Source organism: Cyclopterus lumpus, chromosome 7, assembly GCF_009769545.1.
Source record: "Cyclopterus lumpus isolate fCycLum1 chromosome 7, fCycLum1.pri, whole genome shotgun sequence".
Taxonomy (NCBI): domain Eukaryota; kingdom Metazoa; phylum Chordata; class Actinopteri; order Perciformes; family Cyclopteridae; genus Cyclopterus; species Cyclopterus lumpus.
In genome coordinates, this window is record NC_046972.1 from 9309347 (window position 1) to 9327884 (window position 18538).

The 18538-nt window shown below is 44.5% G+C and overlaps 2 protein-coding genes across 3 annotated transcripts; one reads left to right on the plus strand and one right to left on the minus strand.

The window, feature by feature from the left end:
- The first annotated feature begins 445 nt into the window (after positions 1–445).
- Positions 446–5678, plus strand: ybx1 (Y box binding protein 1). Its single transcript, XM_034536667.1, has 8 exons — positions 446–802; positions 2711–2774; positions 3053–3086; positions 3171–3260; positions 3368–3703; positions 4062–4147; positions 4470–4756; positions 5334–5678. Exons 1-7 carry the CDS (start codon positions 697–699, stop codon positions 4708–4710), a joined length of 957 nt encoding a protein of 318 aa, XP_034392558.1. The 5' UTR covers positions 446–696; the 3' UTR covers positions 4711–4756; positions 5334–5678.
- arhgef16 (Rho guanine nucleotide exchange factor (GEF) 16) lies at positions 5678–17606 on the minus strand. Of its 2 annotated transcripts, none has more exons than XM_034536666.1 (15): positions 17435–17606; positions 16054–16690; positions 15415–15466; positions 12954–13123; positions 12622–12678; positions 11240–11400; positions 9903–10055; positions 9695–9824; positions 9167–9241; positions 8967–9059; positions 8597–8748; positions 7701–7883; positions 7295–7365; positions 6622–6723; positions 5678–6538 (listed from the first exon to the last, which is right to left on the minus strand). In XM_034536666.1, the coding sequence occupies exons 2-15, from the start codon at positions 16621–16623 to the stop codon at positions 6399–6401; spliced, it is 2109 nt and encodes a 702-aa protein (XP_034392557.1). In that variant the 5' UTR covers positions 16624–16690; positions 17435–17606; the 3' UTR covers positions 5678–6398. The 2 variants fall into 2 exon arrangements, with proteins under 2 accessions (XP_034392557.1, XP_034392556.1); XM_034536665.1 differs by having other exon boundaries at positions 5955–6538; positions 16797–17568.
- Between the last annotated feature and the right edge of the window lie 932 nt (positions 17607–18538).

Here is an 18538-nt window from a genome sequence, read left to right on the forward strand (position 1 = left end):
TTTACATGTTGTAAGTATAGGGATGGAAGCTATACACACACAACCTTTTCAATCAATCTCGGGCAAACACCCAGTTTATAAAATGACAATTTAAGTTGTTTAACTGAAGACCTGCTTTCCCCAAAGATTAAAAGCATATTACATTAAGATAATCTCAAAATCGCCCTGTCTCTTTTGAGATAATTTGATGACACAATATTATGCAAGAAAGGCATAGTAATAGATCTAGTCCTTGCGTTCTGCCTTCTTTGTACATGTTCTTAAATCCGTCAAAACACACACAACCGAGCAGACACTGTTCCAAAAGTGTTACGGTTTTCTGTCTGACTTGTCTGGCTTTGACATCACCATAGGGGCGGTGAGAAGGAACAGGTACAATCTCTTTTAGCCAATCATTTTCAGCAAACTCTTCTCTCAACCTCATATGACAGTTGTCTCAGCCAATAGGAATGCGTTTTGAGTTTCATTACAGATTCCAACCAATTGGAAGACTAGTTGGGCGGACCACTGGCCAGGAACATTCCCCGGCACAGTTTCTCATTCTGCCCAGTTCGATCGGCAACGGGAGCGGAAAGAGGAAAGCTGAGAGCCCGAAGGCAGTAGCCCCTACCACCGCCGGCCCAGGTTACCATCTAGCACCGGGAAACATAGCAAAGAGCCGCCGCCGGCAGAAGCCATTACCAACCAGTAGTAACCATGAGCAGCGAGGCCGAGACGCAACAGCCACCCGATGCCCCTGCCGATGAGGAGAGCCCATCCAGCCCGGCAGCCGAAGCTTCCGCGGCGGATAAGAAGGTCATCGGTGAGGCTCATGGAAACGAGCTAGTTAGCTAACGTTAAGTTAGCGAACGTGGTGTTGAACGCCGTGGAGGCGATGCGCAAAAGCGGCGGTTGAAAACGTTAACTACCCGACAACCGGGCCAGTTAACCGTTGAATCACTGACTCTAATGTTACTCTAACAATGTTAAGATGTCGTTAACTCGCCAATGACGTTAACGTATGTTGAAACGGGCAGTTGGACAAAATACACGTTAATTTTGCCTAATGAAGGCTCACGCAACGACCGATAATGTATAACGTTGATTTGGGGAATGTCTGTAGTTAATACAACGTTGGTTGGGAATGGACTATAATTAAAAATATCTTGAAGTTAAAATAAATGTCAGTCTGCTGTCAATAGTTGAAAATGAAGTCCTGGCGTTAGCTCGCAACACAAATTTTAAAATGTCAGTTGGAATATAGGTCGTTATTGCTCGCTTTGCATATTCGCTACTTGGATGATTATGCATAGTTTATTTTAAGAGACATTAGTTTCAGATTAGAATATTCAATTTGTAAAGTAATCCTTAAACCCCAACCGGTCAATCGCTGCCGTTTACCGGCCTTCTAATGTCTAATAACTGCCACGGAATGCCATGTTACGGATTGGCCGTCACACGCACGAACGTCGAGGTTGTTTAATGACCGTTGATTCTAACGTTCGTGCAGCTCACTGCCAATATCGAGGCAATAGTAGCTGACGTCGAGCCGTCAGAAACGTTAACTACCATTTTGATAACTGCTAATCACGTATCGCTTTGGGACTCAAGTTATTTAATATTGCTCACTTAGCCGGCCACGATTACTTGTATAAAGCAAGCTAACTGCAGACTGTCCCTTTGTTCACACGACGTGGTCTGGTTTAGCGTTAGAAGTACTTTTGTCTCAGAAACTATCCGAAACGCGCCCTCCTAACGTGGGCCCAACGCGGTTTACAAAACTATTCTAGCGACGCCGGTTTATAAACATATTCGGATATTACTGTCAACGGTTGTCAAATGTGTGCCCACATTGAAGGGCCTAGCTACTTAACAGCGACGGTAGCTCGTTGGCTAACGAAGCTAAGCTAGCTATTTACATGGTTGAAGGGGCGACCCAAAATGTCCGCCGTCTGATTCCACGGATTTCGTTGGACACATTTTTTTTATTCGATAAAAAACACGGAAACGCCGACCTATTTAATTTTTGTTCTTACATAATGGGTGGTCCCCATTATGCGTTATCTGATGCGCTACGGGTGTTTCTGTTTGCTGGCTTTAATCCAACCACATGGTTGAGCCTCTGTTAGCTACTGTGCTAACAAGCCAGCTGGGCTCGCTGCATGCTAACGCACCCGGGCGCGACTCTACCACGTGTGAACGCTCAAGTACTGAGTTGTGAGGTTTAAAATGGGGCAGTATGTCTGGAGTAACTCAACTCGGAAATGTAATGGACCACAGCGCAGTATCTTATTGCTGCATCCATCCTAAATATGCGCACTAACACGGCTCTTTAAAACAGATACACGGATAATGTGAATGATTTAACTTAATATTGCGTTCCACATGAGAAATGGCGCAGTCATTACTGGGCCATAATGCTCTTGGTTCATACCGCACACCAAGTGCAGCTGGCACAGGGCACCCCTAAGCACCAGGATCTATAAAAAGGGTGACAGTTGAGGGTTAAATATAACTTCCACATTATTTGGCCTTGGTTAGTTTTTCATCATCTGTCCTTGTTGGATTCTCTTACTGTTTGACTCAATGTTATTGGTGTTCTGAGACATTCTGGTTGGACGGTTTATTTGGTTTTGTGGTATGTTGTACTCTTTAACAGTGTAATATTATAAAGGAAAAGACTGACGCTTAAACTTGGTTCATAATGTTCTTTTATTGTGTCTTGTTGCAGCAACAAAAGTCTTGGGTACAGTCAAGTGGTTCAACGTCAGGAATGGATATGGTTTTATCAATCGGTAAGTGGACCCCACCCCCATCCATGCCTCCTAAAGACCCTGATATCATCTGGTTGTGAAGGAACATTCCCAATCCTATTATGGCTTTGATTTGCTTACAAAGCTGACCAGACGATTTATCTACTGGTCCACATGCTGTTACGCACAGTACTTATCCTTACACTTCCTGGTTTAGTTTCAATCCGTCTGCAGATGCAATGTTGCTTTCAGTGGCTCAACAAGATACTGCTAACTAGAAGTAACTGAGTGTTTATCCCTCCTGTCTTTTTATTTTTAAGGAATGATACAAAGGAGGACGTTTTTGTACACCAGGTAAGTTGTATCAAGTTTTACATTCTTAATTTTTGTAATGATGATTATGAAATCTCACACCTGAGCTATTCTTTGGTTTTATAGACGGCCATCAAAAAGAACAACCCAAGGAAATACCTTCGCAGTGTTGGAGATGGAGAAACTGTGGAGTTTGACGTAGTTGAGGGAGAGAAGGTAAGCTGTTCTTTAATTGGTAATAAATTCACAATTTAGATTGCTGTTTTGAAAAAAAAGAAGCAACAAATTGTTCTTTAATTGCATTTCTTTTTTCTTTTTTAAAGGGAGCGGAGGCGGCAAATGTCACTGGCCCAGGAGGCATTGCAGTCCAGGGAAGTAAGTATGCTGCTGACAGGAACCGCTATAGGCGCTATCCCAGAAGAAGGGGCCCTCCTCGCAATGGAGAATATCCAGACAACTACCAGAGTGACGGAGAGGGCGAGCCAGGCAGCAGTGGCGGCGGAGGAGGACGCGAAGGACGCGAAGGGCGCGAAGGACGTGAAGGAGCTCGAGACAAAAGCAGCCGAGATGGCGGAGAGAGTGCACCTGAAGGAGATGTGCAGCAACAGCAGCAGCGCAGACCCGCTTATCCTGGCAGACGGCGCTACCCACCATACTTTGTACGTAGACGCTACGGCCACCGGCCCCCGTACACCAATGCACCACAGGGAGAGGGAGAGATGACTGAGGTATGCCGTCACAGGGCTTCTATCCTGAAGCAGGCACCCAGTAGTCCCAGTGGGGTCCCTTGATAGGTTACACAACACCCTCTCCTTTAAAAATCTTGGTGTATCGGGGGTCTGGTCAATATCTTGCAAATTTACTCAAAATAGACCCTTAATCTCAGCTATGTTGGCGCTACCTGATGAACTATCGGCCTCAACGGCAAGATGGCCAGTTTCATAACAAGGTGTGTGTGCTTACCGGTTGGCTTTAGAAAACGCTGCATGTCAGTTGTTGGTTTGTATTTGCTTTCAGGGAGGCGAGGGTGACGAGACCCAGGGAGGTCCTGACCAGGGCAACAAACCAGCGAGGCAGAGCTACTACAGAGGCTTCCGACCAAGGTTCATTCCTATATTTGCATGTTGGCTCTATTGACGCAGTTCTGCAACAATGGGAGAGCACTGGGCTGTCTCGCAAATAGTTCTATCCCAGAGTCTACCGGCGATCCTGAATTAATAAATGTCACCTGTTTGGCCAGAGACGCTTTCCTTTTATTGCAGCCCACCCTCAAATTGCAGCTGTGAATTAACATTTTTCTCATGCACATTTCTTTTGGAACAATTGTCTTGTGCCTTTATATATTCTTTGCATAATATCACAACTTAGTATTTTTATAATTCATGATTCCTTACCGCCCTTTGCTTATTGTATTGTTCACTCCAGGGGTCCACCCCGTCCCAGACCAGTGCAGGATGGTGAGGAGGACAAGGAGAATCAGGGTGGTGAAGATGGTCAGAACCAACAGCCCCGCCAACGGCGCTACCGCCGCAACTTCAACTACCGGCGCAGACGTCCACAGACTGGTGGCAAACCCGGCCAGGAAACTAAGGAGGCCAAGACAGGAGGTGACCCATCTGCAGAGAAAACGTCCGCTCCCGAGGCCCAGCAGGGTGGGGCTGAGTAGGAAACAACCTGCCCACCGGCACCTACCATCTTTTACCATCGTCCGGGTGCGTATTAAGACCACAATGGTTTATTTCTACTAACTTAAGCTTCCACAAATATGTGGTTTCAGACGTAGATGATCGTAAATTCCAGGAAACTTGGAACATTAAAATTATACAGCTAAGATAGCTAGCTTGTCATTTGCACTTTTATTTTTGGCTCTGTAGTGGAGATCCAAAGCATGAGGTTATGCACTCTCTTTGATAAGTAAACGTGGAGATCTCGCTATTGTCTTCATAAGAGGAGCAGCTTTATGCTGCGTTCACACCAAACACGGTGCGAATTTTTCGCGAGTAGATCCCACGCAAAGTCAATGCACAGACGCGTATTTTCGCTGGGCGGTGCGAATTTTGCAACTTTGCCCGACGCGAAAGCCAATCAGCGTTGAGACGCTCCGCCTGCTGCTGCTCTAGTAGCGCTGGAAGCGGAAGTAATAAACCACAACGCAGCATTAGGCTTTTGATTCTTTTTCTGCTATCTGGTGTTGATGCACTTTCAGACAGCTACATGACTAAACTCAAATTATTATTATGAAAATGCAGAATACAAATTTACTAATGTGCAAATATTTTTTCTTTACAGTTTGTCAACAACAAGATGAAACATCAAACAAGATCTGAGCAATAAAGATTTGACTTGACGATCGTCACAAGCTTGCACCATGCATTTGACCAGATTACCACCGATTGCCTGCAAAATCTATGCAGACTTGTTTTTTTTTTTCCATTATTTTTATGTGACAGCTACAAACGTTTTGGAGAAACAGCAAATGTTTTTCTAAATCTGTCCTAAGTTTTTACACCAAATGGTTTTTAAAGAAAAAATGGAATTTGATAACTGGTCAGTTTGACATTTTTAAATAACTTTTTATGTATTCAAACATTTTAACAAAATGCAAGCTCAAATAAAAGTCCAGAAACCAGGAAACATGTCTCGTGTTTTATATTTCAAGTATATGGCTTCTTAACTGAAAATAAACATTTCATTTAACTAAAATGTATTTTATTTCAAACACAAACTTTGACAAATCTTGTATAATGCAGATTATAATTGCCACATTTAACTAAGTAAAACAGAATTTATAATGGTCACTTCTTAATTTCCTTTACATCGTTAAAGAAACCCAATGCAGCATCTTGAAATGACAATGTGTTACAACTAGAAATGCAAAGTTACGCATCTTGAGCTTAGACTCATGAAAGCAATACAGTTGAAGCAACTTCTCGTACATATATACAAAAGAATTAAACTTTGTAGCTCCTAGATTTTGTATTAAAACTTAGGCCTGAGGTTCATTTTTTACTACAGCAAGTTTCAATTTACATTCTCACCAGGTACATTTACAGCAACATGACTGCTGTTCAAATAAAGTTGTCTGCCTGTAAGTCCAGCTATTGCAAATGTCCATTCTTTATTGGTGCCACACAGGTGGACAAAAACACCTTTTACAGTTTTTGGTGGAGATATAACCTGATGGTAATGTTTTAAAATTGGTTTGGACACTGGCTGGATGCAACCCAGGAACCTCATGTTCACATTGTGTTGCTGACGGACCTCTGGACCCCCGTGTTCAGTATGTAAGCAATGCACTGTCGACAAACAGTCACCGATTTACTGGAAGGTGTTTGTTTTGGTACATTGAGTCACTCAAACGTTGGTCTCTTTACGCAGGCGCTTCATGCGTTGCATGTTTTGCTCGATGGCCGTGAGGTTGGTGATCTCTGTGGCACAGGTAGCAGGAAACCAGCCTCTCTCTCCATCTCGCATTCTCTCCCCATAGCACAGGGCTAGGAAGAGCAGAAGGTTAGCTTTTAGGCACTCTTGCGTGCCTTTTTTAAATTAAGATGATAGTAGCTAAGTACACACACACCTTCCTCTTTCTGCAGCACAATGACGAGCTCAGCCTGTTTGAGACCCAACTCATCTAGCTCTTTTGGCATGTAGGCTTTGTTGGCCTCGTACTGTGGAAGACCTGAAAAACATTCCCATAATGCAATGTGATTCAAGAAACCAAAGATTTTTATCCGACTGTTTTCCAGTATTTCCAGTTTAAGCACTTTATGTGGTTCGTCTTTTTTTTTCCTGTAACACTGATTAATATCTACAGCACATTACTTCCTGGTAGGGGTCATTTAGCTGGCAAAGGCATGCCCTTTTGATAACAATGCCACATATCTCTTAAAACAATTGCCATTACACAAATATAAACAGTTCTGCTTGAGTGAATGTTATTTAGGTCATTGTAAACCCAAAGTCAGGCTTCATAGATCAAGACAACGTTGAACTCTGGAAAAGGGCCTATTCAGCTCTCATATGCATGTCAATAAGATTGCATTTTAAATGGAAAATGAAAGCGAACCATCTGTTTTCTGTACCGTAAACTGCATCCCATAACAAATTAATAATTTACAAATTAAAGGCAAGGGAACCTGTCATTAATTATGACTTTCAAGAATGGCATGCACTCACTAAAAACTGATCAAGCTCAGAACTTGTGTTTTTCAAAGAATGACTCCCTTGGTAAATAAAGCACGCTGACTTACCATCTCTACAAGTAGAGCCTCCTGCCTGCTTGTGTTCGGTAAGAGCAACGATCCAGCGGGCCCGGTCCACCCTTCACCACAGAGACAAAGAAAACGCATGACTCCAGCTCTAGTGTTGCATTTTGAACACAATAAGTCTGTTTCTCAGGAAAGGACTCCATGCACAGGAGCATTTAATACGGTTGCCATTAAAACGTCTGTCAGTAGAGGGAGACAGAAACAAATCAGATTTGGTTTGCATTCAGGTTTTTCCAAGCGTCTCTCTCTGTTAAGCTCTCAGTATTGTTGTATCCATATTTTTGGGCCAGTATCTTGATATACTCATTACTTCAACTTTGTCTCAAAATCCCCACTTGAGGAATAACAACTGAACTTATTGTGTACAGTTCGTGGCAGAGCATGTTACCTGGACTCGGCCACCAGGCAGATCTGCTCCGCTCTGCCCTCACTGTTCCTGCTCATCTTCAGCTTGAAGGAAAGATAGTAGCTGTTCTTGGAAGGTGAAGTCGTTCGTCCTTCTGCCTCCTCCCCGACCTCCACCTCCACATTCTCCAGAGTGGCGTAGTCCATCACCACGAAGCTCTCCTCACTGGATAAACAACCTGTTTTTTACTCAAAACTTCCATTTGCAGGTTTAGCTTTGATCAAATTGTGCAGGGACAGTCACAGAAATATTTTGAATTTTAAATGCCCTGTTGGCACATTACACTGTAACTGAACCTCGCCCTTATTTTACTTTTGTGCATTTGTGTTACAACGAACAAATTCAAACTCCTTGACCATCTGCCAATAGCACTTCCTAGACATTATCACCTGAGGACTGGGTCCCAGTGTCAACTTAACAACCCCCGAGAATGACTCCAGTTTTGTGGGCGGCTCCTTCCTCTGTGTTGACATTGTTTGGTTTCTCCCTAACTCAAAACAGAGGGCTGGAGTCCGTGGAGCTGCCCTGCTCAATGCAAGATTGAAGAATCTCAAGTATGCACGCACCACATTCATGCTCTCTGCATTCTGTCCCCTTCCTCTTGTCATCAAAGACAGAGAAACACTCACAAAGCTCCTGAAATGCTTCAACATCTGGTTGTTTTTCTCAAGTTTGTCTTCTCTAGCTGCCCTCCTAGGATCTTTATCTAAAGTGAGAGCTTCCTTAAATATTGACATACTGGAGATTATTTGCAGACACTTGGTCATTTAGGTCAGACAGTTTAAGTTTTGTAAAAAGCTCCCCCTCCCCCCACAGAATATGAATATAGAATTAAAGTGAAAGATATTCAACACAAACTGTATTTCAGTCCCACTGACCTCTTCTTCTTGGTGACGATCAGTACGTCGTTAAAGAGAAACAGGTAGTAGCTCCTGTTGCTGAACGCCCTCCAGATGCTGAGCTCCTCGGTGCTGAAGGCCAGCTCACCCCGCTTCTTCAGCCACCGCGACGACGACACCAGAGGAAATGGCTGTGAGGACACAAGAGTTATCACTATCAGTTTAGGTTAGTTCCCAGAGTCTGCATCACGACGACGTGACAGGAATCAGTCCAAATCTTCATGCAGGTTCCGTTATGTTCCTTGCTTCTTCCGTCTACATCCACAGCCATCATTAGGCCCAGTAAGTCAACCCCTGTGAACTCTATACTCACTTTCCTTGAAGGTGTTTGAGCAGAAACACAACTTACCTTGATTTTACCAAAATCCATCTGTTTCTGGATGGTGTACATCTGCTCGGTCCTCTCCATCCGCTGAGCCCCATCATTGCAGCTGGTGACCAACTGTTGAATTCACAAATCACAACCGGGACCTTAAAACCACATCGACTTCACAGTCCACTCTCAAGAGTGAGATGGGGATGAAGAGTGCTTTCTCAACAGCTCTCTACCTTGCTGATGGCGTGCAGTGCCCAAACAGCAGCAAAGTACTCTGCGGTCTTATCTGGAGTTTTCTGGCAGATTGTCTGTGAGGAGAGAACAAAAATGTATGAAACTTAGTACATGCTAAGAAGCTGAATCTGGAGTTTTTAAAAATCTGAATATATTATTAACTCAGGTATATATATATATATATATATATATATATATATATATATATATTATAGCTGTGTGTTTATACATATTTGGTAAATTCTTCTCATTTCACCCTCCAAAAATGTGTCTCTATGATACATACATATGTGTTAATGCCCTTTGATTTTTATTATAGGTGCACAGCTTTATCAGCTTAAATGAATAACTCAATTTAAAATAGTTTTTTGGCGGGCGATTGATGAACTTAGAAATGTGCTGAATGCATACCTACAATGGAAAAAGGAAAGGAACATAGATAAAGTGCTCCTTAACATCCTATTTTCAGCAGCTATGCGTCGACCATTAAGTCGTTTATGTAAGAAAGAAAAAAAGGTTAAACTGACATCCAGCAGCAGTGGGAGTCTGGTGACTCTCTGCATAGGAAGGATCAGGAAAGAGATCATGGGCAGGCCTCCACACTCACTGCTCCCTTCAATCTGCTTCAGGGTCTCTTTGAACGCGATGTTACTGGTCCTGTCAGACGGGAACAAAAAGGGGAAAGTTCAGCTCACTCTGCGGAAACTCAGGTTGTTAGTTTGTTCTGCTACTCACAGCAGCTTCTGCAGCGTCCTCTGCTGGAACGTCTCGTTGGAGCAGTAGACAATGTAGGGCTCGAAGTGGTGGGCAGCGTGGTTCTGAACAATATCGCTAATGTCTCGGATCACTGGGTTGTCATAGTGACGCCGTTCAAGGTCCTCAAAAAACCTGAAAATGAAAGAGAAGGTGGAGGTGAGGGAAAAAGTGAAAAGGACTGCGTTTCTCCTCCCACAGACTGATTATCTGAGCAGGACACACAGCTGTGGGAGTGTGTTCAGGCCGAACTGAACGTGGTAACTTCTGGTTGTTCGTATGTGCCACTTGCAGCATCAACATGCAGATAAATGTGTCAGCGGTCTCATTTAAAATGGTACCACAAACCATTCTGAGCTAGAACTTTCTGTACCAACACACCGTTAGCTGAGGGTTCAATCTGGCTTCAACTCAGACTTCAACTCTATGTATTAGAGTTCATTACATGGTGTGTCCCTGTTAAATTAAGTTATGTTTGTTGTAATGTTGAGTTTCATTCTGTAACAATTGTGTCACTGCAAGAAGTTTGAGCCCGTAATTGTGAAAACATTTCATTTAACTCAATGAAGAAGGTGCACTCCAGAACAATCCTGAAGATCATTTCAAGCTGCCAATACATTAAAATACTAAACCTATACAAAATTGAACTTTCTACTATAATATTCAGATGAACCCTTCTGCTTAAGCATTGTAAAGGCCCTCCATTATTAGCATTACTATAACATCAAGGACTTTCAGCCCTGCCCTTGCTAAGTGCCTTTTTGACAAAAAGAAGTAAAATGACACCTGGAACACAGCCCAACACAGGAAGCAACAGCAGTACAAACATTCACACACAGATACTGAAAGTCAGACCATACAGGAGCTCATGAGAAACCCTCTGCCTTTTAGTCCCATTAACCTGTTTTACTTGTAAACAAAGAACAGGATCAAAGACAGAAAGACGCATCTTCTCTTGCTGCTAAAACTCTATTTCCATTTAAATGTATGTAGCGAGCAATGCACAAAAACACCGGCGGCTCTCAAGCACATTATTATCTTAAAGCCCGGGAATAACACTCAGAGCAGTAGAACCAGTTTGGCTAGCGTGTATTAACATGTTGATGGAGCCTACAGGATACGAAAGACAAGGTAAGGGCAAATACTCAATCTGAAAATGAAAAACAACCCATGTTCTGCTTCAAACCACATCTCAACGTTAACTGTATGACAAACACTCAATGTGCAGCCCCATTTAAAATCTGTAGGGACTGTATGCCGATATCAGATCCTGTTTACGAGGCGCTGGCACTAGTTTGACAAGACAATGTTGCACCCACCGTTTGCTGACCTCCTGAATGACAGAGATGTTGGAGAAGAGGTGATGGTACTCGGTGGCTGTCATTGTTTTCTTCAAAGCTTCGCTACTCTTGAAGTGACGCACCAGGATGCCCAGGCTGTGCTGGTACGAATGCTCTGATGTGATGATCTCAAAAATGGCCTGTCAAATGACCACACACGCAACCAAATAAGTGTGAATGTGAAGAATGTTAGCCAATTATCCATATATCAGAAGCATATACGAGCAGACAACAAAACATATCAGCAATTTGTAGAAGTGTTGTAGTACTTCTTTTACTGTATGACAGTGATTATTTTGAAAGGGAGGGCTTAATTAACCTCTGCTGACTGAGGTCAGGACCTTAGGTGATCTCAGGAAAATGAAAAGTAGCATTAATATTGCCATGGACGGCACTGAAAGTAAACCCTGAAGGTTCCAAAGAGCAAGAGCTCAGCACACAGACCGAGTATGATCACACTGGCAGGGTGCGGCTGTATCCAAAGATAGCGGCGCACACAGGGTGGACCTTTGGTATTGACGCTGCCAGTGAAGACGCATTACAAAAGGAGAAATCCACCAGCTGATAGTGTTACCCTATAAAAGATGGTATCGGCCTGTGCTCTGTGCTTTCGTGGAGCTATTTGGTAATGACATGTTCCCTCAACTTGTTTCATCTACTTCTGCTCAGTGAAGTCCTTTGATTCCTAGAAAGCCTTTTGATATGAAAATGAGTTTTAACCTGTGGGATGAAAAGCAATATGACTGTATAGTATATATTTAAAAAGAAACACTGTTATTTAACAAAGCGCCAGTATTACTAATTGGAAGTGTGTTTTTATGGGGATAGTTTTGAGTTGCATTATGGGAAATGTATGATCCTGTGTTTGAGGAGCTTGATACTTTGCTATAGCGTTATAGACTTTAATTATTCAATTAACCGTCTCTATGGTAACTGCATGCTATGGCTGTTTTTCCCAGTGGCAAAACACAGAAACAATAAACATTAAAAACAGAAACTGAACACTGCTTAACCTTTGTGGAAAAACGTAAACTGCACATCTGTGGCTGAAATGTTGTCATTGTCGCCGACTTGAATTGCAACATGTCATACGGTTGCATTGCAGTGTTTAAAGTCTGCTGTCTGGTGAACAGTTACACAAGCCTCTTATATTATATGTTTTTCTCCCTGTGCGACTAATTCTAACCAGAGAGTATGTGACAAGACTGTTTGTTGAGATCTTTTAGAACTGAAACACGTTCTGCTGTTGAGCTGCATCATAGTTGTCCTGCTTCCTGCAGCACATTAAACCCCTTCTAGGACATTACTGTCAGCATACTTGGTATGCATACACACACACGCACACACACACACACATTTACCTCTTGTCTCTTTCTCTCCTGAGGTGAGATCAATGTCATGATACCCGTGTCCCTCACCTTTGGACGAGATAAAAAGCTACATGAATGTTTACGCCACATCCTGCTGTATATTCAAGTTAGAATTAGTTTTTTAAAAATCGTAAAGAACTATTGTCATATTGCACCCTTTTAGATAAAATGAAAAGCAGCTGGAGTTAAGGAGCCAGAAGAATATTTGATTAGAAGACAAACACGTCGTCTGTCAGTGTTCTGATAGAAATAGATTTATATTGTTGTACCCTTTTGGTTTCCCTCGATCTCTACTTTGATTGTCCGTGCAGTTGGAGGTTTACCTGAGGGAGCTGGCTCCAGGTGAGCTGTGCCGGCCGGTAGCTCTTCACCACGATGCCCTGGTCCTCCACCTCCACGGGACGGTCCACCACCACAAAGTCTTCCAGCAGCTCATCCTGGTTGGTGGAGTGCAGCCCCCGCTCACGGATCTCCTGGTAGAGGCGCGGAGTAGCTGAGGATTACACCAAGATCGACAAACACTGCTTAAGTTTCAACTCAGAGTATCAGCGTGCGATGAGTTATAGAAGCAGGGAAAATGCTTCCTGAACAGCACAATTTAAAAAGGGTGAAAATACAGTTTCTAAACTGAAATATCTATCTCACAATGGGCTTATGCATAAATTCCTGATGTTATTCGCCCATAAGTCTGTCGAATGAATTGAAAGAAGTGTTAAGTGTAAAAACTGAAAGAACATTTTGGGAATTAAATCGTGGGAAGTGAGAATGCATGGAAAAAAAGCTGATTGGGGTTAGATTTAAATTTAAATGCAGGTTTTTGCCTGAAGTGTGTCGTTACTGGAATGATACCGAGACTGATGGCTGGGGCGTGGTTAGGCTCAGCTGCAGGGGGGGAGCGGCTCAGGGAATAGGTGCCGGTCCGTCTCCTGCCTCTTCTCACCGAGGAGGCGCAGACAGCGGCCCTGGGGCTGCCTCCGACAGCTCGGCACAATTATGCGGCAGTGCGCAAAGCCGCCATGGATCGGCTGGGACTGACCCCGCAGGACCACCGGCGAGAGGTTCAGCGAGGCAACGCTGGGGCTCGAGGACCGTCCCTTTACATACGCGCACCTGTTGAAGGACGCCGCCACCAGATGGCTACAGCCCGGGGAGCGCAGGCGGCAGTGGAGAAGGTTGTCTTGGAGCAGTTCATGGAGGGGCTGCCGGCCAGAACATCGGAGTGGGTCCGCTGTCGTGGCCCCACGTCGCTGAAGGCCGCCATCATTCTGGCGGAGGATTACCTGGCGGTTCATCCCTGCGGTCAGGGGGACAGCGGCGGCGCACTGGCTCCGGCCGACGCAGTTCCTGACGCGACCCATACCGACCACACCCCTCCTCAGACCCCAGCAAACGCTGGCACCCTTCCCAACCCACAGGGGGTCCCTCAAACATCAGGGCAGGAGTGTTGGAGGTGCGGGCAGCCCGGACACTTCCGGCGGGAGTGTCCGCTGATGGAAGTGGGCCAGGTGATCTGGGTTGCCGGCTCTCCAACACCCTCCACAGGTCCAGGAGCGATTTACCGCGTTCCGGTAAGAATCCAGGGATCCACATCAGGTGATGATGGATTCCGGCTGTACACAGTCTATGATCCACCAGAGCCTAGTTCGGCCTGGGGCATTGATGGAGGCGTTGTGGGCGAAAATTAGGTGTGCGTGTATGGGGACTTCCACGAGTATCCTATAGTGTCAGCAGACTCCCGCCTTACGCACCCCCTAATCTTGGGAACAGATTGGCCGGGGTTTAACAAGTCAATAGGGCATGCTGCGGGGGTGCGTTCACAGCCGACAGGGTCATGCGATATCTGTGCTGTGCTCAGCGGTGACGAGAGGTTGTCTGACACTGCAGACGGGGAGGGGGAACCAGCGGAGCCTCCCGTAGAGCCTCCCTTGGAGGCTCCACCGGCGCCGAAGTTCTACTCCATGGAAGATTTTCCACTCGAGCAGTCTCGGGACGATACTCTACACTCAGTGATTAGAATTGATAGTCAGCTGGTGCGCCCTGACGCAGCGCAGTCATATCCGTTGGTGTGCGTCCTGCCTGGAGTGTCAATTGGTAAACCACCCGGCCATTCCGAGGGCGCCTTTGCGTCCTCTGCCATTAATCGAGGTTCCTTTCGAGCAAATGGCTATGGACCTCATCGGGCCATTTCACCGGAGTTCTACTGGCAGATTCCTCTGTCGCCAGCGTCCAAGGAAAAGACAGCCTTTTTGTCCCAGCAGGTAGAGGGGGTTGACCGCCCTGTGCTGTACAGGGAGGGCACGTACAGCACGGTGAAGGAGGATTGCCCCTATATCAGGTGTGTTGGAGATGGAGCATGGGACCGGCAGAGCAGAGATCCAAATAAAGTATCTTGCCAAACATTACACTAAGTGTGCCCATTCCTTGGTGCTGGGGGGCGGGGGGAACCCCAGTGAGATATCAGCCTAACTCTTACATAAAACCATCTCAAGTCTGCATGAGTATACCTGGAAAATGACTCAAAATCATACTTGTAGAACTGGCACTATCTGAAGGCACAGGACATCAATACTCAAGACATAATCTGGTATTCAGCATGAATGATTTCCTGTTCTGTCCTCTCCTGTTGCCTCAAGGGATCTTTTCTAAGCTATGCCACAGATTTGATTGTATCCATGTGTTATTGTTATCATTTTCAATGAGAGAAAAAGACAAATGTCCCCGTTATTTCCCATCTATTTGTAGTTCGATAGCCACATTTAGAGAAGTGGACAGAATGACACATACCATCTTTGAAGGATCCACGTTGATTCTGGTTCCTCTTCCTCCCCAGGGTTCGCTGTGGGTAAAACAGCAGTGCAGCCTGAGTTTAACCCTGTAGAATGCATGTGCCTCAATAATACTCACTATTAGATTTTTCTAACATCTCATTCTCTCTTCAGCATTGCCTCGTTCTTTCAATCCGTACGCATTTTTCAGTGTACTCTGTTAAGAACACTCTTGGGTGTGGAAGATAGGAAACAGTTGTGGAAAGACATCATCACTATAACTAAAAGGAGAATTTGACAGAAGTCACCGCCAATGCTATTGGCTATGCTGGCTGTGGCCTATGAGGCTATTTAAGTGTCTTTGAGTACTATGAAAAGCGCTATATAAATTAAATGCATTATTATTATTATTATTATTATTATTATTATTGGAAGAACAAAACTGTATCAGCTTGGCTCTGTGTTCGTCTGAAGAACACAACTGGAACTGAACTCGCCACTTTAGATTTAGCCAGTGGCTTCTGATAGACCCCAATTAGTGAACACTTGTAATATCTAACAGATAAGTGGACTAAAATGTATTTTGACAGTATTTTGTTTCGCCATCTGCAAACATTATATTTCATCAACTACGAGATTTATGGTCTCATCCTTGTACCTTGCGTCCAGGGCTACGAGCTGGACTGGGACTGACTGCTCTGTCCTCTCTGACAGGTTTCAGTGTATCTACGGTCCCTCGTCCCGACGCCATGGCTTCAATGTCCAGGCTGGTCACAGCTGCTCTGTACGACTTGTTCCTGCGGTTTCTCCTCAAAGCAAAGCCGTCTCCATCACTGTCATAATCCTCCCAGGACACATCCGGCCCCTGGGTTGAGTGACGGCTCCGGGTCCCGCCGCTGGAGTGCTCCAGTCCCAATGGGAACGTCACCACGGTGGTGTGGTGGCGGATTTTATGCCGGCTGGCTAAATTCTTGGGAATGAGCTGGTGGGTGCCAACCTTCCGCGCTGCAGGACTCTGGGTGCTTAAAACCACCCGCGGAGGTACCACCACCATCCTGTCTACGACATCTTCCGGGGGAGTGGATTTTTCAGATTGGGTTGTGGGGGGGCTTTGTGGCTGGCGGCTGTCATCGCCAGGCTCAGATATATGGAGTTCTGTGGAGAAGTGGTTCTCCAGAATTAGAGGGGCCTGGTCGCCCTTGTAGCTGTCCAACTGGCTGTGGGACATGGTGTCCTCCCACTGTCACCTCGGCCCGGTCTAGTGAAATCTTCAGCACCTACAACATTGAACGAGTCTGAAGAAGAGGGACAAATAGACAGTCAGACTACTACAGGCAGGGAACATGTATAAACTAGCACCTTAGATGGAGACATGGGGAAAACAGAGGTAATATGAATAACCTGGATGACTCTCAAATACCACCAGTGACCTGTAATGGGGCCCCCAGATCTCTTCCCATCGCAGAAGGGGAGCCTAAACCGTGATCCAGTTCCTCGCTCACACCCTCAGTCAGTCGGACGGACGAAGCAGCCAGTTGTGTCCGTTCTCAAACTCATATCAAGGGACTCAACCCGTGACTCGGCGCTCACTCCCACACTCACACTGCACTTGCCCACACAAAAGCACACTGAAGACCTGCTCCAGAAAATCTGTGCGCCACAGAAACTACGTACAAAAATGTTTAATACAAAAGAAATCACACCTTTTCTCTGATAGAAGAAAGTGTAATGTCACGTGCAAACACACAGGGACTTGCTCTTATGAAACATTATAGCGACAGTCATGACAGAGACTATAATATAGATATAGCTGCAATTGTACATACTGTTATAACACCGACAGTAAAAAGAAGAAGAAAAAAATCAGGACGGCTTGTCTATTTTTTTTTTTCTCCAGTCGCAGTCTGAATTTTCCAATAACTTCGCTGCCGAACAGACGGATTAGGGTGGGAACTAAAATGTCTGCCCCGCATTCCCATGGGTCATAACAGTGAGGTGAAACGCAGTTCAACACATATTCAGTTCAACAGCTGCCTTACCTGTGTGAGCTGACCGTACACACACACACACAGCAGCCTTCTTAGTAAACGAGCCGATCACAAGTGAGTCCTGCGGGCTTTCAGGGAGCTGCTGTCGGTGCGACTTCAGCAGCAGACGTGGTCCTCCTCCGCTCTTTTTCCTTCCTATCCACTCACTTCCTCCTCCGGACTCAGGCGTCTAATTAAGCCGTGTTGCCTACGTCACTACAGGTGAGTGTCAATCAATCATCGAAAACTGGGAGGGGGAAAGCTGACTTTTCACAGAAAAGCCGCATCATAATTTGGATTTATCTTGTGTTTTAGTTACCCACGACTACTTTATAAACTTGGACAAAAAAATCAAAATATAAAATCAAATCCATTTTACAACCCCGGACTGAGTTTGACCTGACCGCATATTATATTTATTTAGCAAATACGGAAAGATAACATTTTATTATTTATTTTTACTTTTTAAATCTCCCATCAATTTACTTCTGTTTCTTACTTTCTGGTGTGTGTTGACTTCCTATCTATCTGATTGGCGACAAATAGCTCTTTGCCCTCCCCTCGTGAACAATAGGAGGAACTACAGGCGTGGTCACTGATTCATTTACACCGCACGAAGATAATGAATGGCACATTATAATTGTTTCAAAGGTTTCCCTACATTTCAGACATTTTGATTCGAGTTTTCCTATCATACAGATTCTTTGAAAACAGTAACGAGTAAATAAAGTCAACTGAAACACTCCTGCATGTAGGGTCTGCAGCACTCTTCTGTTAGTTTAGTCATTTTCGTAGTTATTCTTTATTGCACATTACCATTTATGTTTTTTATTTGAGCATTATTAATATTTTTCCAATAGCGGTATTTTAGTAGTATTCATTTAATTCCAATTCTGATACGTAATTCCCCTACTTTTCAAGCCGTACGTGATATTGGAGTTAAAATCCAGTATGTTCTAAAAGCACAACTATCCTTCTATAATTCAGTCCAATACAATAGCCCTCAAAAATGACGTCAGCGGAATCAACCTCGACAAAAACTCAACATTAAGAGCTTCAAGTCACATATATTTTAGAAATTTTATTGTTGCACTGTAGGATTTTAATGTTTCTGTT

What these genes read in the sequence shown, in the direction of transcription:
- ybx1 (XM_034536667.1), top strand. Translation starts at nt 697, where the DNA reads ATGAGCAGCGAGGCCGAGACGCAACAGCCACCCGATGCCCCTGCCGAT. An exon ending in GGATATGGTTTTATCAATCG is followed by an intron (nt 2,775 to 3,052) that starts GTAAGTGGACCC and finishes TTTATTTTTAAG; the next exon opens with GAATGATACAAAGGAGGACG. An exon ending in AGGACGTTTTTGTACACCAG is followed by an intron (nt 3,087 to 3,170) that starts GTAAGTTGTATC and finishes TTGGTTTTATAG; the next exon opens with ACGGCCATCAAAAAGAACAA.
- arhgef16 (XM_034536666.1), bottom strand. Translation starts at nt 16,623, where the DNA reads ATGTCCCACAGCCAGTTGGACAGCTACAAGGGCGACCAGGCCCCTCTA. An exon ending in TGCCTGGTGGCCGAGTCCAG is followed by an intron (nt 7,366 to 7,700) that starts GTAACATGCTCT and finishes TCTGTGGTGAAG; the next exon opens with GGTGGACCGGGCCCGCTGGA. An exon ending in AGGCTCTACTTGTAGAGATG is followed by an intron (nt 6,724 to 7,294) that starts GTAAGTCAGCGT and finishes AATGTTTTTCAG; the next exon opens with GTCTTCCACAGTACGAGGCC.